The 24,805-nt window shown below is 34.2% G+C and overlaps 2 protein-coding genes across 2 annotated transcripts; both read right to left on the bottom strand.

Annotated features, from left to right (window-relative positions):
* Positions 1 to 7,915: 7,915 nt before the first annotated feature.
* On the bottom strand, positions 7,916 to 16,150 carry LOC116140995. The gene is made up of 3 exons (XM_031426561.1): positions 16,030 to 16,150; positions 8,979 to 9,607; positions 7,916 to 8,884 (listed from the first exon to the last, which is right to left on the bottom strand). The coding sequence occupies exons 1-3, from the start codon at positions 16,148 to 16,150 to the stop codon at positions 8,024 to 8,026; spliced, it is 1,611 nt and encodes a 536-aa protein (XP_031282421.1). The 3' UTR covers positions 7,916 to 8,023.
* A 2,604-nt stretch (positions 16,151 to 18,754) lies between these two features.
* Positions 18,755 to 23,310, bottom strand: LOC116140994 (ankyrin repeat-containing protein BDA1-like). Its single transcript, XM_031426560.1, has 4 exons — positions 22,579 to 23,310; positions 21,879 to 22,484; positions 18,939 to 19,028; positions 18,755 to 18,841 (listed from the first exon to the last, which is right to left on the bottom strand). Exons 1-4 carry the CDS (start codon positions 23,308 to 23,310, stop codon positions 18,755 to 18,757), a joined length of 1,515 nt encoding a protein of 504 aa, XP_031282420.1.
* Between the last annotated feature and the right edge of the window lie 1,495 nt (positions 23,311 to 24,805).

Raw genomic sequence — 24,805 nt, 5'->3', positions numbered from 1 at the left:
AACCAACTTAATTTTGCCTTAACACCCAAACTATATTCAAGTTCATGCTATTGTTGGCTGTTTGCTGCTCGCAAGTGTCGACTATCGATTTTACGATCTCACTTCTCATTTCTCAATCTTCACTTTTCAGGTTCTTTTGAGCATAAGTCCACTAGATAATAGTCTATTGTCTTCAATTCTTCATATCCTCTTCTCTTATCGAAACTTCTAAATTTTGTATTTTGTTAAAGAACTAAATCACCAACCACAAAGAAATCACTAAACGACTGCCACCATGTCCATGGTCCACCTCACCTCATCTTTTTTACTTCAACATCTTCTTCTTCACTCACACCTCAGCCATTGCCCACATTGTTGGCGCCAACAAAGGCTAGAACCTCGACATCAACTACACTCACTAGGCTAATAACCAGACCTTCTATGTCAACAACCTCATTTGTATTCTCTCTTTCTCTTCTTTTTGCTTTTATTTGCTTTGATTATGTTGAAAGTTGTTTTGTTTTTGCCGATTTCATTTCTTTTTTGTTTACCAGAGAAAAATGGAATCAGAAATGGATATATTGTGTGTGTGTTTTTGTTGGATCTGTTCAATTTTCATCCTTTTATCTAATTTTAATTTAAAAAAAATGTTCAAAACCAGTTAACTGCCAAACCGAACCAAATTATCAGTTCGGTTTAAAATCAGTTCAACCGAAAAATCGGTTGGGTTTCGGTTCGGAATATTGCTTGAATAGATTTTTCGGTTTGGTTCATAAAATTGGCAAACCAGTTTGGTTAACTGGTTTTTCCTACCCTTACTTTTCTCACATTTGCTAAACCCTTTTCACTTTCTCTCTTCTCATCGTCATTTTCTTTACCCTTGCCACAAGTGATCTCTCACATTAAACTTGAAGGCTAAGGATTAAAGATGAAAATTTAAGTTGAGTAACAGTGAAATATTATTTCTTATGTATGTCATATTCTCTATTTAAAAAAGTAAATTTTAATCTTACTTTATAACTATTTATCAATCTTGGATAATAGTGGGTGCATCCTAATCGTTACAGAAGGCTTTCTGTACGAGTGAGTCAAAGAATAAATCAAGAAATGATTGATATGCTGGAGTAAATTAATGATAGATTGATATTATGTTTAATATCAATATTCCATTAACTTTTCTTGTGTGATTATGATATTATGGCAAATATTGTATTTCTTTTTTATTCCTTTATACTTTAGTATAAATAGGCAACGTATGTATACTTGTACAAAACACAATTGAATTAAAAACTGTTCTTCTCCATTATTTCTCTCTAGCATACTCAGGCAATCTCTACTTAGTCTTCTTTTGCCTCTGTTGCTTTATTCTGACACTTTCTTGAAAGACTAAATTTACAGATCATCATCATCATTATTCTGTAAAATGTGGAATAATTAATTGCATACCTCCGTATTTATAGATCATCATCATCATTATTTTGTAAAATATGGAATAATTAATTACATACCTCCATTGGGGCCTAGTGCAATTCCTGCCATTGTTGTTCACTTCCACAAAGGACTAAATTGACTCGATTCACTTTAGGATTTCTGGGTGTTTTTCTCATAATAACAATTAGGGAAACTAAGCCCTAATTATATAATCATCACCCAGGACCCCAAGTGGTTACTGAGGTGTTTACCTCAAGTTACATCCACTTCCTAATGGAAGTGGATTGTAATTGCCCATAACTAAGTGGCAGTTAGTGGACCACTTACATTCTCCCACTTGGCCCATTATTGCCACGTGATATAAAAGACTGAATTGACTTTGAAGTAAGGCCATACATAGAACTTTAGTTCACTCTTAATGGGCTCATCACATCCATGATAAAAGTACAAGTCATGAATCATGGCAGTATATGCCTTATTACCAGAACACTCCCTTCCATGCATTACATGAATTGTTCATTTTATGATGAGTGACAACCAAACTTTATAGAATAAAATTCAATAATATATTCTTGGATCAACTTTATTGCCTTAAATACAATAGGCATCTGTCATTATCAAAACTATATGTATACACAAAATTAATAACAGAAAACTTCAATTGAAATAGTCAAGTTTACATTTGCAAAGTCTTAGAAAGAATTGTTAACACAATGATTTATATAAACCCATATGGCTTACATGGGCCACAAACACCTTAGGTGGAAGACTTTTGGTGAAGGGATCAGCGATCATATCATTTGTGCCAATATGTTCAATCGAACATGACGATCTCGAACATCTTCTTTAATAACAAAATACTTTATTTCGATGTGACGACACCGACTTACTGAACATGTGTTGTTAGAGAAGCGCACAACTGTTGTATTAAGACTACCTTTAAATCTGTGATAAACTGTCTCAACCATGACGCCTGAGAAACTACTTCATAATATGCCACTACTTCAGCTTCCATTGTGGAAGAAGCTATCTCCAGCTGTTTTACACTATGCCAAGAAACTCCTCCTCCAGCAAAGAGAAATATGAAGCTTGAGGTAGACTTTCTTGTGTCTTGACATCCAGCATAATCTAAATCTGAATATCCAATTAACTCCAAGTCATCAACATGCTTATAGACTAGCATGTGATCTTTTGTCCCTTGAAGATATTTTAATACCTTTTTGATTGTTGTCCAGTGGGCCAGACCATGGTTTTGTTGGAACCGACCCAAAACTCCCACTACATATTAAATGTCAGGTCTTGTGCAGACTTGAGCATAATTTAGACTTCCTATTGTAGAAGCATAGGGAATTTTCCTCATGGATTGATGCTCTAAATCAGTCTTCAGACATTGTTCAAGACTAAGCTTGTCTCCTTTAACAATAGGTACTACACTTGATGAACAATGTTTCATATTGAAATGCTCCAAAACCTTTTCCATATAGCCCCTTTGAGACAATCCTAAGGTCTTTAATGACCTGTCTCATTGAATCTCTATGCCTAAGACATAGAAGGCTTCACCCATGTCCTTCATATTGAAATTTTGAGCTAGAAATTGTTTTGTTTCATGTAGCAATCCAAGATCATTGCTAGCTAAGAGAATATCATCCACATATAGTAAAAGTATGATAAAACTACCTCCTTTTATCTTGATGTAAATACACTAATCAGCTCGATTTTCTATAAGCCAAATGCTGAAATAGTTTTATCAAACTTTAAATACCATTGCCTAGAAGCTTATTTCAGGCCATTTATGGATCTTTTGAGTTTACAAACTAAATGATCTCCTTTGTCCGAAGTGAATCCTTCAGGTTGATCCATGTATACCTTCTCCTCTAAATCGCCATTTAGAAATGCAGTTTTGACATCCGTTGATGTAACTTAAGATCATAATGAGCTATTAATGCCAAAATTATTCACAAAGAATCTTTTCTAGATACCAGAGAGAAGGTTTTGTGATGATCGATTCTAGCTCTCTGGTTATATCCTTTCGCTATAAGTCAGGCCTTTTATCTATCGATTCTACCTTGCAAGTCCCGTTTTGTTTTATAAACCCATTTACACCCTACAGTGGAAGCATTTTTAGGTAGATCGACAAGATTCCAAACCTGGTTCTTTGCATAGATTCCATTTCATCCTTCATGGCATTATGCCATGAAATGGAATCTTTACATTCCATTGCTTTTGAAAAAGATGTCGGATCTTCATTAATACCTACATCTACTTCTGATTCTTGGAGATATACTTAGTAATCTTAAGAGATTGCCGACTTTCTAGTTCTTGAGGATCTCTTTAGACCTTGTTCCAAATTTTCATTTTCTTGAATTTGAACAACTGGTTCGACAACAACTTGTTCTTGATGTGGTATTATATCGTAAATTTGTTTTCCACGAGTCACAAGTAAAAGAATTAATCCTTCACCTTTAGTTGTAGGAGAAATTTTAGTTGCCTCTGAACCATTGAGATCAATATTTTGATATTGAACACTCCCACTATTATTGTCATTTTCTAGAAACTTAGCAACCTTTGATTTCACAATTGTTAGGGAATTTGAGGGACAATAGAACTTGTAACCGTTCGACTTTTCAGAATAACTAATGAAGTATCCACTTACTGTCCTTGAGTCTAATTTTCGAAGATGTGGATTATATATTCTTATTTTAGCCGGAGAATCCCACACTTGAGTGTGTCTTAAACTAGGTTTTCATCCTTTCCATAACTCAAAAGGAGTTTTAGGAACTACTTTAGATGGTACCTTGTTCAAAATGTATACAGCTGTTTTAAGAGCTTCATTCCATAGGTTTGAAGGTAAATTAGAGTTACATATCATACTTTTGACCATGTCCATTAGAGTACAATTCATTCTTTCAGCAACGTCATTTTGATCTGGTGATCCAAGCATGGTATATTGTGCTTGAATACCTTGCTCTTGAAGATACCATGCAAATGGACCAAGTGATTGACCGTATTCTATGGTTCAACTGTAATATTCTCCACCTCTATCTGATCTTACTATTTTGATCATTTTTCTCGTTTGTTTCTCTACATCTATCTTGTATATCTTAAAAACATTTAATGCTTCGTCTTTATGATGTAAAAGGTAGAGATACATAAATCTAGAATGGTCATCAATGAAAGAGATAAAATATCTTTGACCATTTAGACAAGGTGTGAAAGGTCCACAAATATTAGTATGTATGATTTCTAAGATCTCATTTGATCTTCTGGCACCACGTTTTGTTTGTTGGTCATTTTTCCCTTTATACAGTTGATACAAGGACTAAAATTGGTGTAATCAAGAGTCTCAAGTACCCCATCATTTTCCCACCATTTAATACTTTCAACTGATATATGTCTCAAACATCAGTGCCATAGATTTCTAGATTTCTCATTCAATTATAATCTTTTAGTGCCAGTATGATTAATAGAAAGTAAATTACTTTCAAATATTGGATCTAAATTTAAGACAAATAAATCATTTAAAAAAGAACCACGACCTACAATTAGATCATTTTTGCAAATACAAAAATTAGAGTAACTAAAAATAACTTCATAACCTTCATAAGTTAATTTATATATAGAAATTAAGTTCTTTGCAAAAGTAGGAACATAAAAAGTGTTCTTTAAATCTAACATATGTCCAGAATCAAGCACTAATCTATAAACTCCTATAGCTTCAACTTGAGAAATAGTCTTGTTTCCAGTATAAATGTATTTCTCATTTTGCCTGGGAGTTCTTGTCTACAGGAAATCCTACAAAATGGTGGCAACATGAATAATAGAACCAGAATCAACCACCAGTTATTAGAATGAGTATCCAATAAATTAGATTCATAACATACCATAGATAAAAGATTACATGTATCTTTCTTGTCAATCCCTTTCTTTACCAGCCACAGCTTGAACTTTGAGTAATCCTTCTTTAGATGTCCTTTCTTCTTGAAAAAAAAAAAAAAAAAAAAAACATTTAGGAGAATCTTTAATGCCTGATGACTTCATTGGCATCTTCCCCTTATAATTTTTAAAAGACTTGCCCTTAGAGCTACTGGTTGTGAGGTGCGAACTTTCGACACCCTCACCTTTCAGTCTTTCCTCCTCTTGAACACACATGGCCAACAATTCATTTGCTGATCATTTAAACTGTTGTGTGTTGTAAGTTACCTTTAAGGTACTATACTCCTTAGGGAGAGAGTTAAGAATGAAAGTCACAAGAAATTATTCAGATATGTCTATTTCTAACTCCTATACTTGTGCTGCTAAATCTCTCATACGCATGATATGATCTCGCACTCCCTTTAATCCATGATGTTTCATGGAACTCAGATTTTCCATATGGGTGCTCGCTATTTGCTTTCCATATTTTATGAATTGGGCATCCAATGTTATCAAATAATCAATGGCCTTAGTGCATTCAAGGATATAACTTCTAATACTCTTAGAAATGTTTGCTTTAATGAGCATTAGACTCAAATGGTTCGAGCATTCTCAATTCTCAAAATGGACTTTTTCAGCTAGCGTACTTAATTCCGTAATGGCATCTGGTTCACAAACTCAAAGCACCAAATCCAAAACCATACACCCCAAAGTCAAAAAGATTTTTTTGTCTTTCTATTCAGTATAGTTATCCCCATTCAGTAAAGGGAGACGAAATTGGTTATCTAACATAACTGCAAAATTGAATAATAAATGTCAAGATACATTAATGTAAAATTATTTTATACTAATATCAACTCATGCTAATAATCAGTTACAAACTAAAATAAATTACAATTTACTTGTAGGCAAAAGTCATAATCATTCTAGTATGCTAAACATAACACTAAACATTTAACTAGGTATATTTTATAGTCAAAGTTTAGTGAATCTTAATTAATTATACTTTATAGATTACTTGTAGGCAAAATCTATAATGCATAATAATCATTATACTTAACTATAAGACTAAAATATTACATAATAAAATAATGAAAATTTTTTCTTGCCTATGGGCTAAAGAAAAAAACTCCAACTATTTTATTATTTCACATTTTATCTTATTCCAATATTGTACATAAGAAATAAATCATCCATGTAGAGACATTATTTATTTAAATGCACTAGTTGCAAATTATAATAATGTCATACATATATCATTATATCAATTTATAATTTACAAATAATAAATTTAATTAATTCATGTGGCTGAAATTCAGTAAAATAATTTTGGGCCTTAAAACTGAAAAAAACCCAATTTAATTTTTCTATAGTAGAAGAAAACTGGGCTTGAAATCTGAAAAACCCATTTTCAGTGGGCTGGGCAGAAATAAAAAACTAAGCCCAAAACTGCTTCCTAAAGCTCATTTTAGTGGGCTGGCAGAAATAAAAACTAGATCCCATTTCTACTTCTTAAGCCCATTTTAGTGGGCTGGGCAGAAATGTAAAATGGACCCAGAACATAATCCATGAACTCTTGTTGTAGCAGTGGCATAACTGTAAATTTTCTAAATATATATTAGCATTTCTCAATTAAGAAAATAAAATAATATATTATAATGCACCACATAAAGTATATTAATGTCAGCCAAATGACATGTATAACATTACAATAAATTCCAGAATACCAACATAACACTCCTAGAGTGAGAGTGGGCATGAACAATAACAAATGTTCATCCTTAACCTTTAAACACGAGCATTTTTAGGATATTTTAATTTGTCCCAAAACTTTAAAACATCACAACTTTGCAATCCGAACTCTGATTTGACGAATAACATATCGTTGGAAACCTCTTGAAACAAGGATTTCGATGATATCAAAATCGAAATTAATGTGCTTTATACTGAAAGTTATGCAGAAGTTAAAGTCATGGGTTTTATAAATATTATTTTGATTTTCATGTAATATACTCTAAATTATCCTTTCAAAATCTCGCGTTGTATCATAGATCAACAAACCATAACATACTAACAAATCATGGCAATTCGATATTTAAAACATTAACAACAACAACAAAAAATGTTATTTTCATTCAATTCCCACACAAAACATCTTAATAATCAATTAACGAAACATATGATAATTAGGCATGTAAATACTCAAAACCTACTCTGATACCAAATGAAAGACTAAATTTACAGATCATCATCATCATTATTCTGTAAAATGATAATTAATTATATACTTTTGTTGGAGTCTAGTGTAATTCATGTCATTGTTATTCACTTCTACAAATGATTCAATTGACTCAATTCACTTTAGGATTTCTGGTTGTTTTTCTCAAACTCATAATTAGGGAAACTAATCTCTAATTATATAATCGTCACTTATGATCTCAAGTGGTTAGCCCAAATTATATTAGGGAGTGGATTGTAACTGCCCATAACTAAGTGGTAATTAATGGGCCACTTACATTTCTAACCCTGCTCCTTTAGAAATAAATTCAACAATAAAACCAAAGAAATTCAAAGGTTGGTATTGCATATAGAAAACTTCAAATTAGAATTTATTTAGAAAATTCCAAGCAGCTAAAAAGTTACAAACAATAAGTACAGCACATCATAAACAAAGATAAGGAAATTCATCAGCTGATCGAGTTCACATCTTAGGTTGTTCGAAGCTTCCCATACGAAGTTGCCCCCGCCCGCATAGTTTAACCATCCAATCTCGTAAATATAAAAAAAAGGGAATAAGGTATGCCAATGGTCCAATTATAGCTATTAAATAAATGAATGCAAACCATAAACCTGAGCCAACCGGGTATGGAGAGGTTTCAATTACGGCATAACAATAAGCAAGCACGATCAAAGTTGTGGAGAAGCCAATGATTTTGAAGAAAGGAAATCTACTTACGAGAACAATAATTGTGCAAACTGAAGAAGAAAAAGCCACAGTATTATATATCAAGAAACAGAAATGAGATGGAGTCCCCTGAATCATATGCCCTGCCTGCTGCTGTGATCGCCCTCGGTAAAAAAATGTTGGATTCAGAAAAATGTTGTATAATGAGACTGCTGATGTGTTCTTGATTACAGAAGTGTTATTTGTTGCCACCTGACTTTCATCTTGCCAATTTCCTCCTGGGGGGCTGAGTGCTGCTTGGTAGGTGGCCGTTGCAATCAATATTGCCACCACAAGTACCGCGTTTTGGACTTCAAGAGGAATCCTATTTATGATTAGGTTTCCAAAACCTGTGCTTTTGATAATTACTTCCACAGGGTTTAGGTCCCAACATAAGTAGCGGACAAATAAATTTTTAGAACGGAATAAACGGTAAATAACTATTGTTTTTAAGTTAAGAAGATTGAGTTTAGAAGCTCTTTTAGCTTTAGCACCAAGCAGAATTTGCTTAACCTCTGGATTCAGCGAATGTTGGAGATCGTAGAAGATGTCCAGAGCTGTCAAACCTTTATCGTTCACTCCATTTACGTCCATATATTTAATCAACAGCTTTACTACCTTTATAAGAGAGGAGATAAGGACATGTTAGAAACTCGAACTAAATATGCCAAAAAAGTGCGTCTAATGAAAGATACATGGAGTGCTTAGTTACCTCAGCTTGATTTGCAGAAATTGCAGTATGCAACGCATTGTTTCCTTCTTCATCTTCCCACTTTAGGATATCTTCTTTGTCGAAGCGTCGAAGCCATCCCAACAAGACTTTAAAAGCCTTGAAACTCCGGTTTTTGATAGCCACATGGACACCAGTTTCAGATTTAACTGTCAAATCCTCAATAGATGATGGACAAACATACAAAAAATCAGCCAAATTGAATTCATCGTCTATTTGAGCTGCGTAGTGCAAAGGAGTAACCATTCCCTTTGCTTTCACCCGAACAAGCTCAGGGTGAATTTTTATCAGCCATGTTACCAATTCTTGATACTTCTCCAAATCCAAATCGGGGGGACCACGCCCTTCCATTTCCTGATACCTTTCTTCTAAGGCCAAAGGAGGGGGATTACGCTCTCTCAGTTCCCCGTGCCTCCCCTCCAAAGCCAAATGAAGGGAGCTACGCCCAAGATGGTCTCGCATACAAACAAATGAAGGCTTTAGGTTTACTATTTCCTTTGCGAATCGGATCTTTCCCTCTCTTACAGCTGTGTGTAAGGGAGTACTAAAAAATGCTTTCTCATCAAAGCGCTCCAAAACAAGAGTATTGTTGTAGACAACCGTCTTTAAGTCTTTTTTTTTTTTTTTACTAAGATGCCTAGCCAATTTGCACGCCTTTAATTAATCTTTCGAGGTCTTGAAATTAATGACTGAGTCTCCAATGGCCACTCTATTAGGGGGAGATGAATCAAACTCAAGACCTCTTCGTAATAAACCCAAGAGTCCTAGTTTACCACTCAACTACCCGTGGTGGTTCACTACTTAAGTTATCAACGTGTCACCATAGTGTGTTAACCATTGTACATGTTGTTATCATAGTAGAAGATTGAAAAAACTTCAACAAATATTTAAAGATAATACCATTGTCAAAAATTTTATACAAACTCTCTCATAAAACTGAGTGCTTTAGATAATTTGATGAACTTAGTTTAAAATAAGTTCAATAATTAAAGAGATTACATGTCAAACTTGTGGATTGTCACATTAGTTTGTGAGAATTGGTTTGCAGTGAAGTTTGTATGTTAACATTACTCATATTTAGACTGCATTTAGTTCCAAGTAAATAGGATTACTCTAGTAATCTTCGTTCAATTTTCAAGATTCTCTTATTTGGTTTGCAAGTATAAAATATTATGGTAATCTTTTGTTGCAAATAATATTTACTGTTCATAATATAGGGGTAATCAGTACCTTGCCAGTGGATGTTTTAAAAAGATTATCGAGGTAATATAATTTTATACCTATTTTGCCCTTAATTAAATACCATTTCGCCACAATTACCCCAAATGTCTATCAAATAACAATCAGCCCAAACCCCATACATTTCAAATTTACATTAAAACACCACAACCCACAAAAAAATTTAAAAGTTCAAAATACCCCTAGCCACCCAGACGACTGCGCGATAGCTCATCGCCATATTGATGCACGATTGGCGGCATCTGGCCCGCCGTGCGTCGATCTGGTTGTTTCTAGTCAGATCGAGTTGGAAACAACCAGATCATTGTGGATCTTGTTGTTTCTGACCTTTGATCTGGCCGAAACAGCCAGATCATAGCCAAAGATCTGCCTTTTCACAGCCTATCTATGGGTAGGCTAAATGTCGACTGGTCGTGCACCATTCTGACGTTGCTAGTGGTGGTGGTTGGCGGCCGGTAGTTGCTGGGGTGGGTGAGGGGATTTGCTACAAATTAAAGTTTTTATATGACTGGGGTGTTTTAGCAAAATTTTTAAATATAGGGGTTTAAAAAAATGATTCAAAAATAATAATAAATTAACATTATATCAATATTTTAAAAGGAGGGCAATTATTTATCTACATAACATACCCACCCATTTATCTCTCAACCAAACATATCATTAACATACCTACCATTTATTCCACATAATCAACTATTTCCCTAAACATTCCTAGTAATCTTCAAATTAATATATCTTTTTATTAATATAACATTCCCAGTAATACACATTCCATGAACCACAATGCCACAGTTTTAACGGTATTTGCATTGATTTGGTGATTGTGGATTTTTAAAACAAGATTTTTATTTTATCAGTTTTGTATTGGTTTAGGGCAAAATTGTCAAACTCTACCCCTCTTCTTTAATTTTCATAATGTCTCAGAGGAATTGTTTGATTTTACAAATATTTGGGTAGAAAGTTACTTCTGAGAACCTTTTCTCTAGGGGTAGGAAAAAAAAAATCCGAAATCCAAACCGAATTGGAAACTGAATCAAACCAAACCGAAAAACTGGTTTTTTTTTTTTTTTTTCTGAAAATCGATTCGATTTCAATTCGGTAAAATGGCAAAACCAAATTTCCAGTTTGGTTATCAGCTTAGCCATTTCAACAAACCGATTAACCGAAACCTGTTTTTTATAAAATTAAAATATAAAATATCCTAATCTTAAATCTAAAAATCCTAAATACAAATACTACAACATTATGCATTTCTAGCCATGACGTTCATTGTAGCTAAAAGTATGAATTTACGTAGCTAAATGTTTTAGCTACAAAGCAATCTTTTGTAGCTTATCGTAGCTAGAAGTGGCGTAGCTAAGATTTAGTCATGTACTTTTTGCTTACGTAGCTAACAATTTATTTTTTTTGCTATAATGAGATTATATTTAACTAAAAACTAAATTTTTTTGCCATAACAATAATAAGCTTGTAGCAAAACTTTGCCTTTATAGCCACGGAGAATAGTCTGTGTAGCTATGTTTGCATTTTAGCTACAAAAATATAAATTTATACCTAAATCTTGAGAATTTCTGCTACAAAAATATCCATAGCAAATATATTAACTTTTTGGCTACGTGATAGCTAAATCGTAACTAAATAAATATCACTTTGCCCATATATAGTGAATTTATAGCTAATTTTAATTTTTTGCTACAAACTATGAAAGTCATGTCTGTATACGAAAATATTGCTATAGACATAGTGTGTTAATAGCTAAATAGACCAACTTATTTTGCCTTAACACCCAAACTATATTCAAGTTCATGCTATTGTTGGCTGCTTGCTGCTCGCAAATGTCGACTATCGATTTTACGATCTCACTTCTCATTTCTTAATCTTCACTTTTCAGGTTCTTTTAGCATAAGTCCCTAATAAATAGTCTATTGTCTTCAATTATTCATACCTCTTCTCTTATGGGAACTTCTAAATTTGTATTTTGTTAAAGAGCTAAATCACCACCAAAAAAAGCACTAAACGACTGCCACCATGTCCACGGTCCCCTCACCTCATCTCTTTTACTTCAACATCTTCTCTTCACTCACACCTCAGCCATTGCCCACATTGTTGGCGCCAACAGGCTAGAACCCGATATCAACTACACTCTCTAGGCTAATAACCAGACCTTCTATGTCAACAACCTCATTTGTATTCTCTCTTTCTCTTCTTTTTGCTTTTATTTGCTTTGATTATGTTGAAATGTTTTGTTTCTGCCCATTTTATTTCTTTTTTGTTTACCAGAGAAAAATGGAATCAGAAATGGATATATTGTGTGTGGTGTGTGGTTTTGTTGGATCTGTTCAATTTTCATCCTTTTATCTAATTTTAATTTAAAAAATGTTCAAACCAGTTAACTGCCAAACCGAACCAAATTATCAGTTCGGTTTAAAATCAGTTCAACCGAAGAATCGGTTGGGTTTCGGTTCGGAATATTGCTTGATAGATTTTCGGTTTGTTTCATAAAATGGGCAAACCAGTTTGGTTAACCGGTTTTTCCTACCCTTACTTTTCTCACATTTGCTAAACCCTTTTCACTTTCTCTCTTCTCATCTTCATTTTCTCTACCCTTGCCACAAGTGATCTCTCACATTAAACTTGAGGCTAAGGATTAAGATGAAATTTAGTTGAGTAACAGTGAAATATTATTTCTTATGTATGTCATATTCTCTAGTTAAAAAATTAAATTTTAATCTTGCTTTATAACTTTTATCAATCTTGGATAATAGTGGTGCATCCTAATCGTTACAGAAGGCTTTCTGTTGGAGTGAGTCAAAGAAAAAAATCAAGAATGTTTGATATGCTGGAGTAAATTAGATTGATATTATGTTTATATCATATTCCATTAACTTTTCTGTGTGATTATGACATATGGCAAATATTGTATTTCTTTTTAATTCCTTTACACTTTAGTATAAATAGGCAACATACGTGTTGAGTCATGAAAGTGACTCTATTTTGGTGATAAAAATACCCATGTGTGATTAAATTGAAGTATATTGAGATAATAAAGAATTTATGAATTTATTCACGAAAATCGCTTCCTAATATTTTCTTATAAATTTAACGTGTTTTGAATGATTTTGGAAAGTATATGAGTTGATATTAGTTGTGGTTTATGGATTAAGGGTGATTTTTGTCTCATTTATGCTATTTAGGGGTAAAATGTCATGTTTTAAGGGGCTGATTTTGTCACTTTTCAATTGTGCTGGACTAAACTGATATTTTACATATTATTCTATAAAAGAAAGTGCAGATGCGTTTTCCAGGGATCTGTTCACCCAGTTTTTCGGCGACCCTTCGTCTCCCTCCGACGACCCTTCGTCTCCCTCCGACGACGTTCATCTCCCCATGCATCGATCCGTCATCAGCCACCGCAAACCACCGTGAAACCGCCACCACACCGCGAGCTGCCTTCCACCACCGCGTCGTTTCGTCTTCCCGGCCAGTTTTGGCCATTTTCCAGTGAGATTCGGCTCCCCAAGGGTTGATCTTCATTTCCCACGGCCGATCTACACTTCCCTTGCTTCACCGTCGCGAAAACCGTCGGAATCCGCGATTTAGCCGCCGCGACTCTTCATCTCCAGGCCAGATCCTGCTCATTTCCGACGACTTCTCACCTCCCCAGGACCTGATCTGAACTCCCCATCACCAGAGCTTTTCATCGGACCTTCGATCCCATTCTGCCACCGGTTTTCCGGAGACACGCCGAAAAATTATACGTTTTCCGGCGAACCGCGGCTGTTCGTATTCTGGGCTATCCGTTGGTCGTTTTCACCCCTTCTTCTCATCATAACGCTGTCGGTTACCCTCCTCTCTGCCATGGTCAGCTCCGTTTCCACTGTTTCGGCCTCCGTCATCACCACCATGAGCGGCTAAGCTCCCGTTGTCCGTTATGGTGTAGGCAGAATCGAGATTGACTCCACTGATCTCCTCTCAGCTCTTGACTAGTTGGATGAGCCCGAATGTTGGATATTTGGTTAAGTTTCTTGTATTCAAATTATATTTGTTTTCGTTTCAGTTTGTTTGCGATACTTTAATATTATTCTGATGCTCGACGTGTTGAATTGATAATGTCCATTGAGAACGTTTTATTGATATATAACTTTTCGCATATTGAATGTCGGTTTGAGATTATTGAATGTTGATTATGACTTTAAATTGCTTCGTACTATTGCAATCAAGTTGTAGTAGCGCTAATATCATTTCTACTAGGAATGCATTTATTGTGTAATTAGTTGATTGGATGATACAGGTTGATAGTTGACTTGTTAATGTTGTACCAACTAGTGTGTTTAAGGGTTTAGCTTTTTCGGTTAGTCAATGATAGTCTTTAACCAATCGATCTGTAACTAAGACGACAGGGAGACGGATAGATTTATGCCTAGATTGCCGGGAGATATTTCTATTGATTTGCCTAGCCTTGTAGGATTAGGAAATTGAAGAGCGAGGAGAGGAATTGTGAGAGTTGGTCTTGAGTCAAGCCGAACCCGTAGCGACAACGCTTTTAATATTGTGTTTTAGTTAGCAATTTATTTAATGCTTTTAATTTCCTGCAAGTAATTAGTTTCCTTAGTTTTAATCAATCATTTTGCTAATTTCTCTTTCGTCCTCAAATATACATTAGGTCGTTAGTCTTGCTCTCTGTGGATTCGACCCTGCTTACCGCTAACTACGGTACTTAGGTTTAATTTTGTGACCGTGACGACCAGTCAACAGTACGATACTTGTACAAAACACAATTGAATTAAAAACTGTTCTTCTGCATTCTTTCTCTCTAGCATACTCAGGCAATCTCTACTTAGTCTCTTTTGCCTCTGTTGCTTTTTATCTGACACTTTCTTGAAAGACTAAATTTACAGATCATCATCACATTATTCTGTAAAATGTGGAATAATTAATTGCATACCTCTGATTTGTAGTCATCATCATTATTTTGCAAAATATGGAATAATTAATTACTACCTCCATTGGGACCTAGTGCAATTCCTACCATTGTTGTTCACTTCCACAAGGACTCATTGACTCGATTCACTTTAGGATTTCTGTGTTTTTCTCATAATAACAATTAGGGAAACTAAGCCCTAATATATAATCATCACCTAGGACCCCAAGTGTTTACTGAGGTGTTTACCTCAAGCTACATCCACTCCTAATGGAAGTGGATTGTAATTGCCCATAACTAAGTGGCAGTTAGTAGCCACTTACATTCTCCCACTTGCCCATTATTGCCACGTGATATAAAAAGTGAATTGACTTTGAAGTAAGGCCATACATAGAACTTTAGTTCACTCTTAATGGGCTCATCACATCCATGATAAAAGTACAAGTCATGAATCATGGCAGTATATGCCTTATTACCAGAACACTCCCTCCATGCATTACATGAATTGTTCATTTTATGATAGTGACAACCAAACTTTATAGAATAAAATTCAATAATATATTCTTGGATCAACTTTATTGCCTTAAATACAATAGACATCTGTCATTATCAAAAATATGTAATATTAAAATTAATAACAAAAATCTTCAATATAATAGTCAAGTTTACATTTGCAAAGTCTTAGAAAGAATTATTAACACAATGATTTATATAACCCATATGGCTTACATGGGCCACAAACCCCTTAGTGGAAGACTTTTGTGAAGGGATCAGCGATCATATCATTTGTGCCATATGTTCAATGATACATGACTATCTCGAACATCTTCTTTAACAACAAAATACTTTATTTGATGTGACGACACGACTTACTGAACATGTGTTTTAGAGAAGCGCACAACTGTGTATTAAACACCTTTAAATCTGTGATAAACTGTCTCAACCACGACGCCTGAGAAACTACTTCATAATATGCCACTACTTCAGCTTCCATTGTGGAAGAAGCTATCTTTGGCTATTTTACACTACGCCAAGAAACTCCTCCTCCAGCAAAGAGAAATATGACCTAAGGTAGACTTTCTTGTGTCTTGACATCTAGCATAATCTAAATCTGAATACCATTAACTCAAAGTCATCAACATGCTTATAGACTAGCATGTGATCTTTTGTCCCTGAAGATATTTTAATACCTTTTTGATTGTTGTCCAGTGGCTAGACCAGGGTTTTGTTGGAACCTACCCAAAACTCCCACTACTATAAATGTCAGTCTTGTGCAGACTAAGCATAATTTAGACTTCCTATTGTAAAGCATAGGGAATTTTCTTCATGGATTGACGCTCTAAATCAGTCTTCAGACATTGTTCAAGACTAAGCTTGTCTCCTTTAATATAGGTGCTACACTTGATGAACAATGTTTCAATTGAAATGCTCCAAAACCTTTTCATATGCCCCTTTGAGACAATCCTAAGGTCTTAATGACCTGTCTCATTGAATCTCTATGCCTAAGACTAAAAGGCTTCACCCAGTCCTTCATATCGAAATTTTGAGCTAGAAATTGTTTTGTTTCATGTAGCAATCCAAGATCATTGCTAGCTAAGAGAATTCATCCACATATAGTAAAAGTATGATAAAACTACCTCCTTTTATCTTGATGTAAATACACTAATCAGCTCGATTTTCTATAAGCCAAATGCTAAAATAGTTTTATCAAATTTAATACCATTGCCTAGAAGCTTATTTCACATATGGATCTTTGAGTTTACAAACTAAATGATCTCCTTTGTCCGAAGTGAATCCTTCAGGTTGATCCATGTATACCTCCTCCTCTAAATCGCCATTTAGAAATGCAGTTTTGACATCCGTTGATGTAACTTAAGATCATAATGAGCTATTAATGCCAAAATTATTCCAAAGAATCTTTTCTAGATACCAGAGAGAAGGTTTTTGATGATCGATTTAGCTCTCTGGTTATATCCTTTCGCTATAAGTAGGCCTTTTTCTATCGATTCTACCTTGCAAGTCCCGTTTTGTTTTATAACCCATTTACACCCTACAGTGGAAGCATTTTTAGGTAGATCGACAAGATTCCAAACCTGGTTCTTTGCATAGATTCCATTTCATCCTTCATGGCATTATGCCATGAAATGGAATCTTTACATTCCATTGCTTTTGAAAAAGATGTCGGATCTTCATTAATACCTACATCTACTTCTGATTCTTGAAGATATACTTGTAATCTTAAGAGATTGCCGACTTTCTAGTTCTTGAGGATCTCTTTAGACCTTGTTCCAAATTTTCATTTTCTTGAATTTGAACAACTGGTTCGACAACAACTTGTTCTTGATGTGGTATATATTGTGAATTTGTTTTCAATGAATCACAAGTAATTCCCTTCACCTTTAGTTGTAGGAGAAATTTTAGTTGCCTCTGAACCATTGAGATCATATTTTTGAATTGAACACTCCCACTATTATTGTCATTTTCTAGAAACTTAGCAACCTTTGATCCACAATTGTTAGGAATTTGAGGGACAATAGAACTTGTAACGTTCGACTTTTCAGAATAACTAATGAGTATCCACTTACTGTCCTTGAGTCTAATTTTCGAAGATGTGGATTATATATTCTTATTTCAGCGGAAATCCCACACTTGATTGTGTCTCAAACTAGGTTCCATCCTTTCCATAACTCAAAAGGAGTTTTAGGAACTACTTTAGATGGTACCTTGTTCAAAATGTATACAACTGTTTTAAGAGCTTCATTCCATAGTTGAAGGTAAATTAGAGTTACATATCATACTTTTGACCATATCCATTAGAGTACAACTCTCTTCAGCAACTCATTTGATCTGGTGATCCAAGCATGGTATATTGTGCTTGAATACCTTGCTCTTGAAGATACCATCAAACGGACCAAGTGATTGACCGTATTCTATGGTTCAACTGTAATATTCTCCACCTCTATCTGATCTTACTATTTTGATCATTTTTCTCGTTTGTTTCTCTACCTCTTCTTGTATATCTTAAAAACATTTAATGCTTCGTCTTTATGATGTAAAGGGTAGAGATACAAAACTTGAATGGTCATCAATGAAAGAGATAAAATATCTTTGACCATTTAGCCAAGGTGTGAAAGGTCCACAAATATTAGTATGTATGATTTCTAAGATCTCATTTGATCTTCTGGCACCACGTTTTGTTTGTTGGTCATTTTTCCCTTTATACAGTTGATACAAGGATTAAATGTGTATCAAGTGTCTCAAGTACCCATCATTTTCCCACCATTTAATACTTTCAACTGATATATGTCTCAAACATCGGTGCCATAGATTTCTAGATTTCTCATTCAATATAATCTTTTAGTGCCAGTATGATTAATAGAAAGTAAATTACTTTCAAATATTGGATCTAAATTTAAGACAAATAAATCATTTAATAAAACCACGACCTACAATTAGATCATTTTTGCAAATACAAAATTAGAGTAACTAAAAATAACTTCATAACCTTCATATTTAATTTATATATAGAAATTAAGTTCTTTGCAAAAGTAGGAACATAAAAAGTGTTCTTTAAATCTAACATGTCCAGAATCAAGCACTAATCATAAACTCCTATAGCTTCAACTTGAGAAATAGTCTTGTTTCCAGTATAAATGTATTTCTCATTTTGCCTGGGAGTTCTTGTCTACAGGAAACCTCAAAATGGTGGCAACATGAATATAGAACCAGAATCAACCACCAGTTATTAGAATGAGTACTAATAAATTAGATTCATAACATACCATAGATAGAAGATTACATGTATCTTTCTTGTCAATCCCTTTCTTCACAGCAGCTTGAACTTTGAGCAATCCTTCTTCAATGTCCTTTTTCTTGCAAAAAAAAAAAAAAAAAAAAATACATTTAGGAGAATCTTTATATGCCTGATGACTTCATTGGCATCTTCCCCTTATAATTTTTAAAAGACTGCCCTTAGGCTACTGGTTGTGGTGCGAACTTTTGACACCCTCACTTTCAGTCTTTCCTCCTCTTGAACACACATGGCCAACAATTCATTTGCTGACCATTAAACTGTTGTGTGTTGTAAGTTACCTTTAAGGTACTATACTCCTTAGGAGAGAGTTAAGAAAGTCACAAGAAATTATTCAGATATGTCTATTTCTAACTCCTTTACTTTGTGCTGCTAAATCCCTCATACGCATGATATGATCTCGCACTCCCTTTAATCCATGATGTTTCATGGAACTCAGATTTTCCATATGGGTGCTCGCTATTTGCTTTCCATATTTTATGAATTGGGCATCCACTGTTATCAAATAATCAATGGCCTTAGTGCATTCAAGGATATAACTTCTAATACTCTTAGAAATGTTTGCTTTAAGAGCATTAGACTCAAACGGTTCGAGCGTTTCTCAATTTCAAAATGGACTTTTTCAGCTGGCGTACTTATTCCGTAATGGCATCTGTTCACAAACTCAAAGCCCCAAATCCAAACCATACACCCCAAAGTCAAAAAGATTTTTTTTTTCTTTCTATTCAGTTAGTTATCCCCATTCAGTAAAGGGAGACGAAATTGGTTATCTACATAACTGCAAAATTGAATAATAAATGTCAAGATACATTAATTAAAATTATTTATACTAATTCAACTCATGCTAATAATCAGTTACAAACTAAATAAATTACAATTTACTTGTAGGCAAAGTCATAATCATTCTAGTCTGCTAAACATAACACTAAACATTTGATTAGGTATATTTATAGTCCAAGTTTAGTGAATCTTGATTAATTATACTTTATAGATTACTGTAGCAAAATCTATAATGCATAATAACATTATACTTAACTATAAGCCTAAAATATTACATATAAAATAATGAAATTTTATCTTGCCTATGGCTAAAGAAAAAACCTCCAACTATTTTTATTTCACATTTTATCTTATTCCACATGTACATAAAATAAATCATCCATGTGGACTTATTTTAAATGCTCTAGTTGCAAATTAAATGTCATACATATATCATTATATCAATTTATAATTTACAAATAATAAATTTAATTAATTCATGTGCTGAAATTCAGTAAAATATTTTGGGCCTTAAAACTGAAAAAAAAACCCAATTTAACTTTTCTATAGTAGAAAAAACTGGGCTTGAAATCTGAAAAAACCCATTTTCAGTGGGCTGGCAGAAATAAAAACTAAGCCCAAAACTGCTCCTAAAGCTCATTTTAGTGGCTGGCAAATAAAAACTAGATCCCATTTCTACTTCCTTAAGCCCATTTTAGTGGGCTGGGCAGAATGTAAAATGGCCCAAACATAATCCGAACTCTTGTTGTAGCTGGCATAACTGTAAATTTTCTAATATATTAGCATTTCTCAATTAAGAAAAAAATAATATATTATAATGCACCCACATAGTATATTAATGTCAGCCAAATGACATGTATAACATTACAATAAATTCCAGAATACCAACATAACATCCTAGAGTGAGAGTGGGCATGAACATAAACAATGTTCATCCCTAACCTTTAAACACAGCATTTTCAGGATATTTTACTTTTCCCAAAACTTTAAAACATCACAACTTTGCAATCCGAACTCTGATTTGATGAATAACATATCGTTAGAAACCTCTTGAAACAAGGATTCCAATGATATCAAAATCGAAATTAATGTGCTTTATACTGAAAGTTATGCAGAATTTAAAGTTATGGGTTTTATAAATATTATTTTGATTTTCATGCAATATACTCTAAATTATCCTTTCAAAATCTCGGGTTGTATCATAAAACCATAACATACTAACAAATCATGGCAATTCGATATTTAAAACATTAACAACAACAAAAAAAATGTTATTTTCATTCAATTCTCACACAAAACATCTTAATGATCAATTATCACATTAATGAATACGAAACATATGATAATTAGGCATGTAAATACTCAAAACCTGCTCTAATACCAAATGAAAGACTAAATTTACAGATCATCATCATCATTATTCTGTAAAATGAGAAATAATTAATTACATACCTTTGTTGGAGCCTAGTGTAATTCATGTCATTTTTATTCACTTCTACAAATGACTCAATTGACTCAATTCACTTTAGGATTTCTGGTTGTTTTTCTCAAACTCACAATTAGGAAACTAATCCCTAATTATATAATCGTCACTTATGATCCCAAGTGGTTATTAAGGTGGTTATCCCAAATTATATTAGGGAGTGGATTGTAACTTCCCATAACTAAGTGGTAGTTAATGGGCCACTTACATTTCTAACCCTGCTCCTTTAGAAATAAATTCAACAATAAAACCAAAGAAATTCAAAGGTTGGTATTGCACATAGAAAACTTCAAATTAGAATTTATTTAGAAAATTCCAAGCAGCCAAAAAGTTACAAACAACAAGTACAGCACATCATAAACAAAGATAAGGAAATTCATCAGCTGATCGAGTTCACATTTTAGGTTGTTCGAAGCTTCCCATACGAAGTTGCCCCCGTCCGCATAGTTTAACCATCCAATCTCGTAAATATAAAAAAAAGGGAATAAGGTATGCCAACGGTCCAATTATAGCTATTAAATAAATGAATGTAAACCATAAACCTGAGCCAACCGGGTATGGAGAGGTTTCAATTACGGCATAACAATAAGCAAGCACGATCAAAGTTGTGGAGAAGCCAATGATTTTGAAGAAAGGAAATCTACTTACGAGAACAATAATTGTGCAAACTGAAGAAGAAAAAGCCACAGTATTATATATCAAGAAACAGAAATGAGATGGAGTCCCCTGAATCATATGCCCTGCCTGCTGCTGTGAGCGCCCTCGGTAAAAAAATGTTGGATTCAGAAAAATGTTGTATAATGAGACTGCTGATGTGTTCTTGATTACAGAAGTGTTCTTTGTTGCCACCTGACCTTCATCTTGCCAATTTCCTCCTGGGGGGCTGAGTGCTGCTTGGTAGGTGGCCGTTGCAATCAATATTGCCACCACAAGTACCGCGTTTTGGACTTCAAGAGGAGTCCTATTTATGATTAGGTTTCCAAACCCTGTGCTTTTGATAATTACTTCCACAGGGTTTAGGTCCCAACATAAGTAGCGGACAAATAAATTTTTAGAACGGAATAAACGGTAAATAACTATTGTTTTTAAGTTGAGAAGATTGAGTTTAGAAGCTCTTTTAGCTTTAGCACCAAGCAGAATTTGCTTAACCTCTGGATTCAGCAAATGTTGGAGATCGTAGAAGATGTCCAGAGCTGTCAAACCTTTACCGTTCACTCCATTTACGTCCATATATTTAATCAACAGCTTTACTACCTTTATAACAGAGGAGATAAGGACATGTTAGAAACTCGAACTAAATATGCCAAAAAAGCGCGTCTAATGAAAGATACATGGAGTGCTTAGTTACCTCAGCTTGATTTGCAGAAATTGCAGTATGCAACGCATTGTTTCCTTCTTCATCTTCCCACTTTAGGATATCTTCTTTGTCGAAGCGTCGAAGCCATCCCAACAAGACTTTAAAAGCCTTGAAACTCCGGTTTTTGATAGCCACATGGACAGCAGTTTCAGATTTAACTGTCAAATCTTCAATAGATGATGGACAAACATACAAAAAATCAGCCAAATTGAATTCATCGTCTATTTGAGCTGCGTAGTGCAAAGGAGTAACCATTCCCTTTGCTTTCACCCGAACAAGCTCTGGGTGAATTTTTATCAGCCATGTTACCAATTCTTGATACTTCTCCAAATCCAAATCGGAGGGACCACGCCCTTCCATTTCCTGATACCTTTCTTCTAAAGCCAAAGGAGGGGGATTAAGCTCTTTCAGTTCCCCGTGCTTCCCCTCCAAAGCCAAATGAAGGGAGCTACGCCCAAGATGGTCTCGCTTACAAACAAATGAAGGCTTTAGGTTTACTATTTCCTTTGCGAATCGGATCTTTCCCTCTCTTACAGCTGTGTGTAAGGGAGTACTCAAAAATGCTTTCTCATCAAAGCGCTCCAAAACAAGAGGATCCTCCGCAAGTATTGAAAATAATGCATCCACATCTTCTTCTGCGGCAGCACGCTGCAGCCTTTGCAACCTCTCCTCCCCGGCTATCGGCAACCTCTCCTCCACGGCTATCTGCAGCCTCTCATCCATGACCTAACGCACTGATTTACAATTTTGCTTGGGGTATAGAAGTCAAACAGCAATTGTAGGGCTATAACGGGGAACATATAAAAGCATTTGTCATATATTTATAGGGAAAATTAGAATAAAAGATAAACGGAAATATGTAAGATAAAATCAAAATTCTGATAATAAAAATTAATAATACATTTACCTTTTGATTAAAAATAATAAAACGTAGTTTTTTACTCTCCAAATTTAGAGAAATAACAATACCATATGCTACGGAGGCAACAGTTTCTTTTTCAATTTTTTTCCCTGTAACTTTTATTTCTGAAACTGATTCTGATTTCAATTCGGGTTAAAATGGCAAACCCAAATTCCAGTTTGGTATCAGCTTAGCCATTTCAAAAACCGAGATAACCGAAACCTGTTTTTATAAATATTAAATAATAAAAAATCCTAATTCAAATCTAAAAAATCCTAAATACTAATACTACAACATTATGATTCTAGCCATGCGTTATTGTAGCTAAAAGTCTGAATTACTAGTAAATGGTTTAGCTACAAATGCAATCTTTTGTAGCTTTCGTCGCTAGAAGTGGCGTAGCTAAGATTTAGTCACTGTAACTTTTGCTTACGTAGCTAACACTTATATTTTTTGCTATAAAGATAATATGTAACTAAAAACTTAAAGTTTTTTGCCTAACAATAATAAGCTTGTAGCAAAAAATTTGCCTTTATAGCCACGGAGAATAGTCTGTGTAGCTATGTTTGCATTTTAGCTACAAAAAATATAAATTATACCTAAATCTTGAGAATTTCTGCTACAAAAATATATATAGCAAATATATTAACTTTTGGCTACGTGATAGCTAAAATCGTAACTAAATAAAAATTCATTTGCCACATATTAGTGAATTTTAGCTAAATTTAATTTTTTGCTACAAACATATGAAAGTCATGTCTGTATACGAAAAAATATTGCATGACATAGGTGTTAATAGCTAAATAGACCATATTTTGCCTTAACAACAAACCTATATTCAAGTTCTGCTATGTTGGCTGCTTGTGCTCGCAAATGTCGACTATCGATTTTACGATCTCACTTCTTATTCTTAATCTTCACTTTTCAGGTTCTTTTAGCATAAGTCACTAGATAATAGTCTATTGTCTTCAATTATTCATATCTCTTCTTATGGGAACTTCTAAATTTTGGATTTTGTTAAAGAGCTAAATCACCAACCCACAAAAAAGCAATAAACGACTGCCACCAGTCCACGGTCCACCTACCCTATCTCTTTTACTTCAACATCTTCTTCTTCACTCACACCTCAGCCATGCCCACATTGTTGGCGCCACAAAGGCTAGAACCCGATATCAACTACACTCTCTAGGCTAATAACAGACCTTCTATGTCACAAAACCTCATTTGTATTCCCTTTCTCTTCTTTTGCTTTATTTGCTTGATTATGTTGAAAAGTGTTTTGTTTCTGCCCATTTTATTTCTTTTTTGTTTACCAGA

This window comes from Pistacia vera, unplaced genomic scaffold, assembly GCF_008641045.1.
Source record: "Pistacia vera cultivar Batoury unplaced genomic scaffold, PisVer_v2 Contig39, whole genome shotgun sequence".
Taxonomy (NCBI): Eukaryota; Viridiplantae; Streptophyta; class Magnoliopsida; order Sapindales; family Anacardiaceae; genus Pistacia; species Pistacia vera.
Note: the sequence above shows the minus strand (reverse complement) of the source record. Positions and strands in the feature narration are given on the sequence as shown.